General features: G+C 51.1%; 1 protein-coding gene across 3 annotated transcripts in view; it reads left to right on the top strand.

The window, feature by feature from the left end:
• Positions 1-13693, top strand: part of LOC148517925 (protein kinase C delta type-like) — a 122871-nt gene that overhangs the window by 82275 nt on the left and 26903 nt on the right. Inside the window, exon 3 of one of the 3 annotated variants that reach the window (XM_088478057.1) lies at positions 3205-3277. The exons of the other annotated variants lie outside the window; for them this stretch is intronic. Coding sequence (XP_088334183.1) covers positions 3205-3277 — 73 coding nt within the window. The remainder of the gene's footprint in view (positions 1-3204; positions 3278-13693) is intronic. 3 annotated transcript variants of the gene reach the window in all.

The following is a 13693-nucleotide window of genomic DNA, read 5'->3' as shown; positions in this document are numbered from 1 at the left end:
AATATCTTTATTTGTGACATTGCAAATGGTATTGAAGGGAAGCTATGCCTTTTTGCAGATGACACAAAGATATGCAACAGGGTAGACACACCAGGAGGGGTAAAACAAATGATTGATGATCTAGGTAGACTAGAGGAATGGTCAAGAATGTGGCAACTACAGTTTAATGCCAAAAAATGCAAGATCATGCACTTGGGTCTCAAAAATCCAAAGGCTAAATATAGTATTAATGGCACTATACTGGAAACTACTGAAGAGGAAAGGAATCTACAGTAGGAGTCACTATTTCAGGTGACTTAAAGGCAAGCTGTAACAAAGCAGTGAGGAAGGCAAGTCAGATGCTTGGTTGCATAGGAAAAAAATCAGTAGTAGAAAGAAAGAAGTGATAAGACCACTGTATACTGTAGGTCATTGGTACATCCTCATCTCGAATACCATGTTCAGTTCTGGAGGCCATATATCCAGAAGGATATTAGTACATTAGAGAATGTACAAAGAAGGGCAACTAAAATGGTGCAAGGTCTACACCCCAGAAGGTACCAGGAAAGGCTGAAAGATCTTAATATGTATAGTTTGTAGCAGAGAAGGGAAAGGGGGGACATGATAGAAACGTTCAAATATATAAAGGGTTTTAACAAGGTAAAGGAAGGAGACATTCTTCAAAGAAAGAGAAGTATTAGAGCAAGAGGACATGTTCTGAAATTGGAGGGAGGTAGATTCAGGGGAAATTTGAAGAAAAATTACTTCACAGAAAGGTAGTGGACAAGTGGAATAGCCTCCCATCAGAGGTGGTAGAGGCTAAGACAGTAGAGCAATTTAAACATGCATGGGATAGACATAAGGATATCTTTCAGAAGAAGTAAGGCTCAATAAGGGTTGAGGTAACAATATGTTTAAAAATGGGGCAAGTGGTTCATATCTGCCGTCAAATTCTATGTTTCTATGTTAATTGGGATATCAGTAATATTATCCGGGAACAACAGCTGTGACATAATTGTAAAGCTGTTTTATCAAAGTGTGCAAACAAGCCACTGATCACAGCTAAGTCTTATGCTGCGTACACACTGAAGCGATGTGTACCCAGATAATATGGCAGCCGATGGGCCGACATATCATATCCATGGTACACATCAAAACTATGTAATGAAGGACGGAATTATACCTTGTTCCGTTCTTCATTACCTTGCATGGCACTGCATGCGATATCGTCCGGTTGGCCATTCAGCAGGGCCAACCAGAAGATATCGCTAACGACCATGGGAGCGTGCAGATTGGCCATACACACTGAACGATTCTGTCGATATGTTGTTCCGATATGGCCGGAAAAGTCATATCGGGCCGATATCGATATCTCTATTCCCCTCCTCTGTCTCTCTCTCACCATCCTATCTCCCCTCCTCCCTCTATCTCTCTCTATCTTTGTCACCCTCCTACATCTATATCTCTTACCCTCCTTCCTCCCTCTATTCCCCTCCTCTCTCACTCCCTGTCTCTCCCCCTCCTACCTCTATATCTCTCTTCCCTCACTCTCATTCTCACCTCCCTCTCTCTCCCCCACCACACTCTCTCTTCTCCTCCTCCCTCTCTCTCCCCTCCTACTTCTATGGGCGGAATTCAATTGTATTCACGGCCCGCATCTCCCGTCTAAAGTGACAGGAGATTGCGGGCCGCTATGCAATTGTCCAAGATTTTCGTGCTGATCGCGCTCATAGAGGTCAGGTTTAGCCGCGTAAAGCAGCTAAACCCAACCAAAGTGCTGGGCGCGATCGCGAAAAGTGATGTTTGGGTGCCCAAACATGTCACTTTTCGCACATTTCAGCTCTCATCCCCCAGGGGCTGCGAGCTGAAATGTAGCGCTGGCAGCTCATCGTGCCCGACAGGAGCAAGAATTGAATACCTCCGTCGGGCGCGATAGGGGCTACAAAGAATTGAATTCCGCCCTATATCTTGCTTCCCTCTCATTCTCACCTCCCTCTCTCTCTTCACAATGCTGGAGGGGGTGAGAGGCTGTGTCTGTGGCAGCCAGTGAGAGCTGTGAGGGGAGGGCGGGTAGGGCCTTGCTCCAGTTCTCACTGCACTTGCATAAAATTTGTCAACATTTTTTTTTTTATATATATAGATGTTTGATAAGTGACTGCAATATAGTGCAGCATCAGAAATGTTCATGTGCTAATATTAACAAAAATGGTTCAAAATATAAGATTGCACTGAGATGTTTGAAATTGTGTGTGGACAATCTTAAACTGTCAAGGTTTTTGGGATTTTAAAACATTCTTCTCCTTACACCTAGCCATGTGGTGTATCACATTATATTATGTTCTCCTCCTTACACCTAGCCATGTGGTATAACAGATTATGTTATGTTCTCCTCCTTACACCTAGCCATGTGGTATAACAGATTATGTTATGTTCTCCTCCTTACACCTAGTCATGTGGTATAACAAATTATATTATGTTCTCCTCCTTACACCAAGCCATGTGGTGTATCAGATTATATTATGTTCTCCTCCTTACACCTAGCCATGTGGTATATTAGTTTATGTTATGTTCTCCTCTTTACACCTAGCCATGTGGTATAACAGATTATATTATGTTCTCCTCATTACACCTAGCCATGTGGTATAACAAATTCTATTATGTTCTCCTCCTTACACCTAGTCATGTGGTGTATCAGATTATGTTATGTTCTCCTCCTTACACCTAGTCATGTGGTATAACAAATTACATTATGTTCTCCTCCTTACACCTAGCCATGTGGTATATCAGTTTATGTTATGTTCTCCTCTTTACACCTAGCCATGTGGTATAACAGATTATATTATGTTCTCCTCATTACACCTAGCCATGTGGTATAACAAATTATATTATGTTCTCCTCCTTACACCTAGCCATGTGGTGTATCATATTATGTTATGTTCTCCTCCTTACACCTAGCCATGTGGTATAACAGATTATATTATGTTCTCCTCCTTACACCTAGCCATGTGGTGTATCAGATTATATTATGTTCTCCTCCTTACACCTAGCCATGTGGTATAACAAATTATGTTATGTTCTCCTCCTTACACCTAGCCATGTGGTGTATCAGACTATGTTATGTTCTCCTCCTTACACCTAGCCATGTGGTGTATCAGACTATGTTATGTTCTCATCCTTACACCTAGCCATGTAATGTATCAGATTATGTTATGTTCTCCTCCTCAGGCCTGTCAAGAGCCGTGCTGGGCCCCGGAAAAAGGGGGCGTGGCCTAATCACGGGAGGTGCGGTCACACCCCCGTAAGTAAATAAAGAAAACGTTTTGCAGCGCCACTTGCGCACTGATAAGGGGGGGTGCAGTGAGCCCCCTCAGCCCGGCACATAACCAGTGGGGGATGTGATCAGCTTGATCGCTCCCCCCACAGGCATAGTGTCGTAGACTGCTGTGGCTGTTTCTCAGCAGCCGCAAGCAGTCTCCAGTGCAGCCCAGCACACAGCAGTGTGTGCTGGGCTGCTGCGTGATGTAAGAGGGGGGGAAGCGGTGCCGAACCCGGGCACCTCCAGCAAGCTCCTCCCCCTCTCGGCACCCCTGCTCCTCCTCACACCTAGTAATTATCACAAGCCGCCGCACTGCCATTGCTGTGCGGGGTGAGCACTGGGCAAGCATTCGCTGAAGTCTCCTCCTTCCTCCTGTTTGGATCTGTGGTTAGCAGGATATTGTTTGAAGTTCCAGTCTTGGTTGCTGCTGAGCCTCTGCACTAATTACTGCCTGTCAGGTGCCCACTGATTGATTCTCCTGTCTCTGCACAGCCCAGGTGCTCACTGGTCTGTCATTAGGGAGACTTGCTCTGGTTGGGCCCTGTTTCTGTTAAATTCCAGCCAGCCCTTCACTCCATGCCGGTGATAGCGTTCCACGTGTTTCCGGTTCCAGTGTGGTCTCCTGTTTACAGTCGAGTTACCTGTGTCTAGTCTGCCTCCTTGTTTTTGCCGATTGTGTCATCTGGGCGGTACGGTCCACAATAGTACTGCCAGCTGTTTGTGTCATCTAGGTGGCACGGTCCGCAATAGTACTACTGGCCGCTTGTGTCATCTAGGCGATCCGGTCCATATTCCTGTCTCCAGCCATTTGTGTCATCCAGGCGGCGCAGGCTGCGTTCAGTGTCCTGAGTACACAAATTTGTGTACAATCGCTGGTGTCATCCCGGCGACACTAAGCGCACTTCAGCTTCTTTAGTACGCAAATTTGTGTACAGTCGCTGGTGTCATCCCGGCGACACTAAGCGCTTTTTAGCGTCCTGAGTACGCAATTTTGTGTACAATCGCTGGTGTCATCCCGGCGGCACTAAGAGCACTTCAGCATCCAGAGTATGCCATCAAGTGTACTATCGCTGGTGTCACCCCGGCGGCACTCAGCGCACCCCAGCGTCACCTTGCCAAGTCCTTCAGCCCTCAAGGCTGCTTCACAGTCCAAAGGCTGCAACTGCATCCAGTGACTGTTATAATCGGCCCAAAGGCCGCATCTCATCCTATTGGCCTTCAGGTCACAACTAGCAGGGGCTGTTACCGACCCAAAGGCCGCATCTCATCTTACCAGCCCACAGGCCACGTGGCCTAGCCATGTGGTTTAACTATAACAAATTATATTATGTTCTCCTCCTTACACCAAGTCATGTGGTATATCAGATTATGTTATGGTCTTCTCCTTACACCTAGCCATGTGGTATAACAAATGATGTTATGTTCTCCTCCTTACACCTAGCCATGTGGTATATCAAATTATATTATGTTATCCTCCTTACACCTAGCCATGTGGAGGGCCGCAACTAGGGGGGGCTAGGCATCGAATTTGAGGGGGTACTGAAGGGCTGACTCAGACCCTGTGGTGGCTTGGGGGCACGGAGGCTTGTGGGGCATGGTGGCTTGTGGGCTGCAGATTCCATGCAGACTAGCCGACCGCATGGAATCTGCTGAAAATGGCCCTCCAAAAATGGGCGCCGCCTAGGAGGAGACAGATGCTAGAGGTCCTACTGGACCTCTAGTGTCTGTTAGGCCAGCGAATAGCAAGCGTTCCCGTAAGCGTTGGGAATGCTGGTGCTGCTGGGAGATGTAAAACCCCTGGCAACGAGTGTGAAACCCCTAACAATGAGCATGAAACACCTGGCAATGAGCATGGAACACTTGACAACAAGTATGAAACTCCTGGCAATGAGCATGGAACCCCTGGCAATGAGCATGGAACCCCTGGCAATGAGCATTGACCCCTGGCAATGAGCGTGAAACCCCTGGCAATGAGCATGAAACCCCTGACAATGAGCATGAAACCCCTGACAATGAGCATGAAACCCCTGGCAATGAGCATGAAACCCCTGGCAACGAGCATGAAACCCCTGACATTGAGCATGAAACCCAGAGCATGAGACCCCTGGCATCGAGCATGAGACCCCTGGCAACGAGCATGAAACACCTGATAACGAGCATGAAACTCCTGGCAACAAGCATGAAACCCAAAGCATGAGACCCCTGGCAATGAGCATGAGACACCTGGCAATGAGCATCAAACCCCTGGCATTGAGCATGAGACCCCTAGGATCGAGCATGAGACCCCTGGCAATGAGCATGAAACACCTGATAACGAGCATGAAACTCCTGGCAATGAGCATGAAACCCAGAGCATGAAACCCCTAGCAACGAGCATGAAACCCCTGGCAATGAGTATGAAACCCAGAGCATGAAACCCCTGACAACGAGCATGAAACCCCTGGCAATGAGCATGAAACCCCTGACAACGAGCATGAAACCCCTGGCAACGAGCATGAGACACAGAGCATGAGACCCCTGTCATCGAGCATGAGACCACTGGCAATGAGCATGAAACACCTGATAACGAGCATGAAACTCCTGACAATGAGCATGAAACCCAGAGCATGGGACCCCTGGCAACGAGCTTGAGACCCCTGGCAATGAGCATGAGACCCCTGGCATCGAGCATGAGACCCCTGGCATCGAGCATGAGACCCCTGGCATCGAAGTGGGAGACCCCTGGCATCGAGCATGAGACCCCTGGCATCGAGCATGAGACCCCTGGCATCGAGCATGAGACCCCTGGCATCGAGCATGAGACCCCTGGCAAGGAGCATGAAACCCAGAGCATGAGACCCCTGGTAACGCGCATGAGACCCCTGGCAACGAGCATGAGACCCCTGGTAATGAGCATGAGACCCCTGACATCGAGTATGAAACCTCTGGCAATGAGCATGAAACCCCTGGCATCGAGCATAAAACCCCTGACAATGAGCAGGTAATTTAAAAGTAATTAGAAGCCTATCTGTGGGGCATAAAATGGTGTCAGGGGCAAATATGTAAGTGGCACTTTGGTAATAGGCATTACAGTGTGTGGCATAATGTGTAATGGGCATTATGGTGTGTGAAATAATGTAAGTCACTATACCAGGGACGTCTGACTAGTGCACTGCCTTATGGAGGAGCAAGGACAAATCCAGGTACATGAAGGGAGGAGGTGCAAAAATATGAGATATGGTAAGAACTTACCCTTGTTATCTCTATTTCTACGAAGTCCATAGGGTTCCACAGGATGCCTTGGGTATAGGTGTGACGTCAGTCGCTGGGCACCAGAGAGTTAAGCTTTTCAGCCTCCCAGGATGCACTAGGGTCCCCCTCCTATACCCCGCCCCCGAGCCAAGGCACCTCAGTTAGTTATCAAGCCATAGGCCAGAGGAGGAGAAGGAAGAGAGAGAAAAAAGATCTGGACACATACAAGAATCACATTCTCACCAGAGGGAGACGGAAAACCGGTGACCAGAGCAAAGCCCATCTGCAGCACAGGTGCGACAGGGCGGGCGTCCTGTGGAACCCTATGGACTTCGTAGAAATAGAGATAACAAGGGTAAGTTCTTACCATATCTCATATTTTCTACTTCAGGGTCCATAGGGTATCCACAGGATACCTTGGGGATGTCCCAAAGCAGTATCCTTTAAGGGTGGGGACGCTCCTGTGCAGAAAGGAGAATCCGCTGCCCGAAGGAAGCATCCTGAGAGGCGAAGGTGTCAAACCTGTAATACCTCACGAAGGTATGGACAGAGGACCACGTAGCAGCCTTGCAGATCTGAACTGCCGAGGCACCACGTCGAGCTGCCCACGAAGGACCCACAGACCTAGTGAAATGAGCCTTCAGAGAAGGTGGGACCGGTAGGCCTTCATGAAGATAAGCTTCAGAAATAGCCATACGGATCCAGGCTGCCAAACTTTGCTTTGAAGCAGGCCAACCCTTTTTACGGAAGCCATAGAGGACAAACAAAGCGTCCGACTTCCTAAACGAAGAAGTGCGGTCAACATAAGTCCTTAAGGCCCGCACAACATCCAAAGAGGCCTCACCCATGGAAAGACCCGGTGAGTTAAAGGCCGGAACAACTATTTCCTCGTTAACATGAAACTGGGAAACAACCTTGGGAAGAAACTCGGGCCGAGTGCGGAGCACTGCCCTGTTCCCATGAAAAACCAAGAAAGGGGGTCTACAAGAAAGAGCCCCTAACTCAGAAACACGTCTGGCCGAAGCAATGGCCAGAAGGAAAACAGTCTTAGCTGTTAGCCATTTAAGATCCACTGAGCCCAGTGGTTCAAACGGCGGTCCTTGGAGAGCCCTCAGGACCACAGCCAAATCCCAAGGCGCCACAGGTGGAACAAAGGGCGGCTGAATGCGGAGAACACCCTGCATAAAGGTGCGCACATCCGGGATTGTAGCAATCCTACGGTGAAACCAGACAGATAGGGCCGAAACCTGTACATTCAAAGAAGCAAGGCGAAGCCCATGATCTAGTCCCGCTTGCAGGAAGGCGAGAATCCGAGACAGACGAAACTCCCACGGTGCATAACCTCTCGGTCGACACCACTGGAAGAACGTATGCCACACGCGATGGTATATCCTCGCGGAAGACGGTTTCCGAGCTCGTAACATGGTACGCACCACAGAGCTGGAAAACCCCCGGGACCTCAGCATGGCCGTCTCAACAGCCACGCCGTCAAAGACAGCCGAGTCAGGTCCGGGTGAAGGCAAGGACCCTGAGACAGAAGGTCCGGTCGTAGCGGCAACCACAGAGGACTGTCCACGGACAGACCCTGAAGGTCTGAGAACCAGTGCCATCTGGGCCACGCGGGAGCTATCAACAGGAGCGTCCCTCCTTCCTGTTTGAATTTCCGGATTACCCGTGGAAGAAGGGAGACCGGAGGGAACAGGTATGCGAACCGGAACGTCCACCGGACGGACAGAGCATCCACCAGAAACGCCCCTTCGTCTCTTGTGCGAGACCCGTACACCGGCAACTTGTTGTTGTGCCGGGACGCCATGAGGTCGATTTCTGGAAGACCCCACCTGTCCACCAGTAGTTGAAAAACGTCCGGGTGCAGGGACCATTCCCCCGGATGAACGTCTTGGCGACTTAGAAAGTCCGCCTCCCAATTTAGCACTCCCGGGATGAAGACCGCTGATATGGCCGGAAGATTGCGCTCCGCCCAAACCAGGATCCGAGAGACCTCTACGAGAGCCGCCCGACTGCGAGTTCCTCCTTGCCTGTTTATGTAGGCCACGGTGGTAGCGTTGTCCGACTGGACCTGCACCGGGCGACCCTGGAGAAACCGCTGTGCCTGCTGGAGAGCATTGAAGACCGCACGGAGTTCCAAGATATTTATTGGAAGCTCCGCTTCTGTCGGCGTCCACCTGCCCTGGAACAAGTGTGGACCCGAAACTGCTCCCCAGCCCCGAAGACTGGCGTCCGTTGTCAACAGGACCCAATTTGGAACCCAGAACGGACGTCCCTTGTTGAGGTGGGTCGTCTGTAACCACCACGCAAGGGACAGGCGAACCTCCGGGGTGAGCACAATCGTCTGGGACTTCAGAGACTGAGGCAGCCCGTACCACTTGGACAGGATCAGGTGCTGCAGAGGTCTGGAGTGAAACTGGGCGTATTCCACCATGTCGAACACCGACACCATGGAGCCCAGTAACCTCATCGCCGAGTGTAAGGACACCCGGCGGCTGTGCAGGCAACTGCGCACCCGTGACTGTAAAGCAGAGATCTTGTCCTCCGTCACGAAGATCCTTTGCTGTCCCGAGTCCAATAATGCTCCAAGATGCAGAATCCTCCGAGACAGGATTAGAGTGGACTTCTGCCAGTTGATTAGCCAGCCGTGCCGTTGCAGCAGTGCAATGGTCAGGTCCAAGTGGCGTAACAGGAGCTCTGGAGATCCTGCCACCAATAACAGGTCGTCCAAATACGGCAACATGCGGACTCCCTGCAGCCGCAGAGAAGCCGCCATGACCGCCATCACCTTGGTGAAAACACGTGGTGCTGTTGCCAGGCCAAAAGGTAACGTCCGAAACTGGAAGTGGTCGCTGCGGATTGCAAACCTGAGGAACTGTTGATGGCGCAAAAGAATAGGGACATGCAGGTAAGCGTCCTGTATGTCCAATGACACCATGTAGTCCCCAGGTTCCAGCGCCAGAATGATTGACCGTAGGGTCTCCATCCGAAACTTCGGGACCCGCAAAGACTTGTTGAGTGCTTTGAGGTTGAGAATCGGACGATATGACCCATTGGGTTTCTGTACCAAAAATAGATTTGAATAGAAACCCTGGCCCCTCTGGGAGAATGGAACAGGCACTATAACTCCAGCCTGGAGCATAGTGTGCAATACCTTCCGCAGCTCCGTAGCCTTGTTCCGGTCTGATGGTAGACCCGTGGTGAAGAAGCGAGCCGGGGGTCTGTGCCGGAAGGTGAGGGCGTATCCGTGGGAAACCACCTCCAGAACCCAAGTGTCTGTCGTAGTGGTCGACCAACACTGGGCGAACTGTAGCAGGCGGCCTCACACCCTGGGATCCCCCAAAGGGAGGCCCGGACCGTCAGGCCGCAGGCTTGTCATCTGGCTTGGGGGCCGGACGTCTGGTACTCCATGCCTGCTTCCGGGGCTTGACCGATTTCTTAGGGCCAGCCTGTCGAGGAAACGACTGTGGTTTGGGCCTGCCCTGGGCCCTAGATGACCGAAAGGACGATGGTCCAGAACCAGAAGGAGCAGCGGCCGACGGGAGACAAGCAGATTTGGCTGCCGCCAGCGTGGCCACAATCTTATCCAGATCCGGACCGAAGAGAACTTCTCCGGTAAACGGCAACGCTTCCAGACCTTTCTTGGAATCTGCGTCCGCCTTCCAGGATCGCAGCCACAAGGTGCGACGAGCAGCTACCGCTGCTGAAGAAATTCTAGACACCAGAGTACTAATGTCTAGAGCCGCCTCGTTGATGTAGGTGGCCGAATCACGGAGATTGCCAATCAACTCCGCCTGTTCGGCCAGACAGTCGGATTCAAAAGAAGCCTCTAATGAATCCGCCCAGCGCTCCATCGCTCTGGCAACCCAGCAAATGGCCATAGCCGGCCGTGCTGCCCCCCCTGCAAGGGAATAAGCGGACTTCAGGCAGATTTCTACCTTGCGGTCCGTAGCATCCTTAAGGGAGGACATGGATGGCATCGGCAATGTGGCACTACGGACAAGACGGGTCACGTGAGAATCCACCTGTGGAGGGGATTCCCACTTAGCAAAATAATTATCCGCGAATGGATAAGCCACCGCCAGGTGTCTCTGCGGCTGGTATCGCTTGCCAGGCTGTTTCCACGCCTCCTCTAAATGGTCCACCAACTGACCCGAAAGAGGAAAGACTGTGGCATCGCCCTTCACATCTTTGAAAAAGGCATACTTAGATTTAGCCGCTGGGGGAACTTCGTCCTCAATCACCAAGGCTGTGCGGACCGCCCGAATAAGTCCAGGAATATATACTTTGGACTTAGCATCAGCGTCCTTAGTATGGAGAGGTTCCTGATCGTAAGGATCCAGAATCTCCCCATCATCAGACGTCCCTTCGTCATCCTCATAAGGAGCGGACAGAGACGCCACCGGCCTTTTATGAGGCCGCATCACAGACTCCCCTTGCAACACATCCGACAAGTGCTGTACAGAACTCGTCAGGGAGTTAACCCACGCTAGCTCCTGAGAACTCGGGAGCGGGGAAATAGGGAGACTGTGGGGTACCACCAATTGTCGTGGGAACCCCTGCATGGGTGACGACACCACAGACTGCTGGGACAAACCCATCGGAGTAAACGCGGGTTGCGGAGCTAACTGGCCCACTAAAGCTGTTAACGCCTGAGCGAAACAAGCCCAGGGCGGCTCCTGTACCGATGCTGTAACCGTAATAGGCCGCGCCATGGACAAACACTGCCGGCAAAGGCCCTCCGCGCTACCCTCCCCCTCCGCTAACGGTACTTTGCACGTGGTACACTGTAGCCGGAGGGGAAAATCACTTTCAGACATGATGGCACCACGTATGTGACCTCTCTCACCAATTAAGTATTAAATAGGCGAGAGACCACCCTGCAGCACCGCACCGCAAGGGCTTTAGCAGAAAGAACAGGGACAGTAATAAAGCTGACAGTTTAGAGAAGAAAAGTTACAGGCAGCGCTAGCACAGTCACATACAATGCAGAGAAATAACAATTCCTGCACTAACAGCGCTGATCACTCAACTACACAGACACAGGGCCTGGTAGGACACAGCGCTGCATACACAGACCTGAGCCACAGCGGAGGAGAGGTATGCGGGGGGACCCAGACCACGATGCTTCCGTCCAGCGCTTCCAGCAGCGTTCACCATGCGTTCTGGAGAAGCTGGCCGCCGAGGAGCAGAGAGGAGGCTGGCCTGGGGGAGGAGCGCTGCCACAGGACCAGTCGGCAGCATGCAGAGAGGGCTGTGTGCAGCGGGGGAGGCGCCGGCTGTGCGACAGGGAAGGCGCGCTCCCCTGGCATGCATTTAACCCCTGGGACGCCGCAGCGCTACCGCTCTGCTGCGGTCCGCTGTCCCAGGGGGTATTGGAAAGCGCAGGTTGGTCGCCTGGCTCCACGCTGCAGCCAGTCCCCAGGGAGCCCCCTGCCTGGGGACTTAGGACCATGTGACCAGCGGGGACCCACCGCGGGACCCCGCTGCTTACCTTTGTCCCCCTTGGATCCGGCCATAGTCCGAACATCTGGGGTCACCGCTAGCTGTGACCCCAGATGCTCACCAGCATCCCCGGATCGGTACCGGCGTTCTGGTACCGGCGGGGGTGTAGGGAAGACAGCATGGACGTCAGGACTGACTGTCCATGCTGTACATCCAGATGTGCAGCCACAGCTGCACTGAAGAAAGCTTCAGGGGCTCTTCTAGCCCCCACTCCGACAGGTGCACCCGACGCCGGCCGGGCACCAAACTAAACTGAGGTGCCTTGGCTCGGGGGCGGGGAATAGGAGGGGGACCCTAGTGCATCCTGGGAGGCTGAAAAGCTTAACTCCATGGTGCCCAGCGACTGACGTCACACCTATACCCCAAGGTATCCTGTGGATACCCTATGGACCCTGAAGTAGAAATTACTGCCTTGCCCCAGGTAACAGATATCCTAGCTTCGGCCCTGCCATGTGGTATAGCAAATTATATTATGTTCTAAGCAAAATGTATTTATTTGTTTAAATATGTTGATCCTAACCTGAGAATATGAAGGGCCTAACTCTGAGTTGCACACATTGCCGATTTCTGTGCATGAATCTATGTCGCACTGCGCATGTGCCCAAATAGTGTGCGCACAGGGTCAGAGCTGCAATTGAGGGGCACGGGAGACACAGTCTCAGAAATGTGCTGCCAATGTAGTTGGCGTTCCTGGGCGGTGACAGGGAGGTGGCTTAGAGCATACACAGAGATGGCCCTTCTCATGGGCATGTAACGGGCATCTCATGGGTGTGTCATGGGCGTATCAATGTGTCATCATGGGCATGTCACAAACAAGATGTCATGGGCGTGCCATGGATGTGCCATGGGCGGGTCATGAGTGTGTGCTATGGGCAGGTCATGGGTGTGCCATTGTGTCATGGGCATGTCATTGAAAATGGTTGTGTACACAGACTCACAACCACTTATACCAGGAGAATTATGCCAGGCGCTGGTGTATCAAACAGGAAAAAGGAAAACATGTATAAATATATTTATTTGATATTTCATTTTCTATGTATAAGTGTCATTATTTATAATATTATTAAAAATAATTATATTACAAATAATTACACATATACATATAAAATGTGTAGAAATCTAGCAAGAAAAACTAAAAACTCCCGTGAATAATATGAAATAAAGTAATTGGACAGGCTGTCGATGGACCTTAAAAGTCATAAATTGCCAGCTCAGCCGCTCATATAGGAGGCCGTACTCGGATGGGGAAACTGCATCTGCCATAGGGCTGGTGCCAGTGTCAGTGGTATGACCAATTGTATTTCAGCATTACGGGTGCTGACAGTGGGTGTCTCAGTCCTTGCACATTCGTAGGCACAGGTGTACACCAGGGAAGGACTTTGTAGCATCATTGGCATAAAGTCACCAATGGGCGACCACCAAAAGACGCACACACGGATGCGGCTGGGTCCCACTCAGAATCATATGCTCACCAATGCCAATATTACCCACATTTTTACATTGTCAAACACTTATAAAGCAAAAGCTACATGAGATGTATATTTGGGACACAGGGCCTGATTCAGAGCCGCTCGTAAGCGGCCGCTCGTTTGCTCCGAGCGATGTTCGCACAACTGCGCATGCATATGGGTTGTAATATGCATGCGCGAACCAGTC

The sequence above is a fragment of the Taudactylus pleione genome, unplaced genomic scaffold (assembly GCF_031769625.1).
Source record: "Taudactylus pleione unplaced genomic scaffold, aTauple2 ptg000206l, whole genome shotgun sequence".
NCBI classification, from domain to species: Eukaryota; Metazoa; Chordata; class Amphibia; order Anura; family Myobatrachidae; genus Taudactylus; species Taudactylus pleione.
Note: the sequence above shows the minus strand (reverse complement) of the source record. Positions and strands in the feature narration are given on the sequence as shown.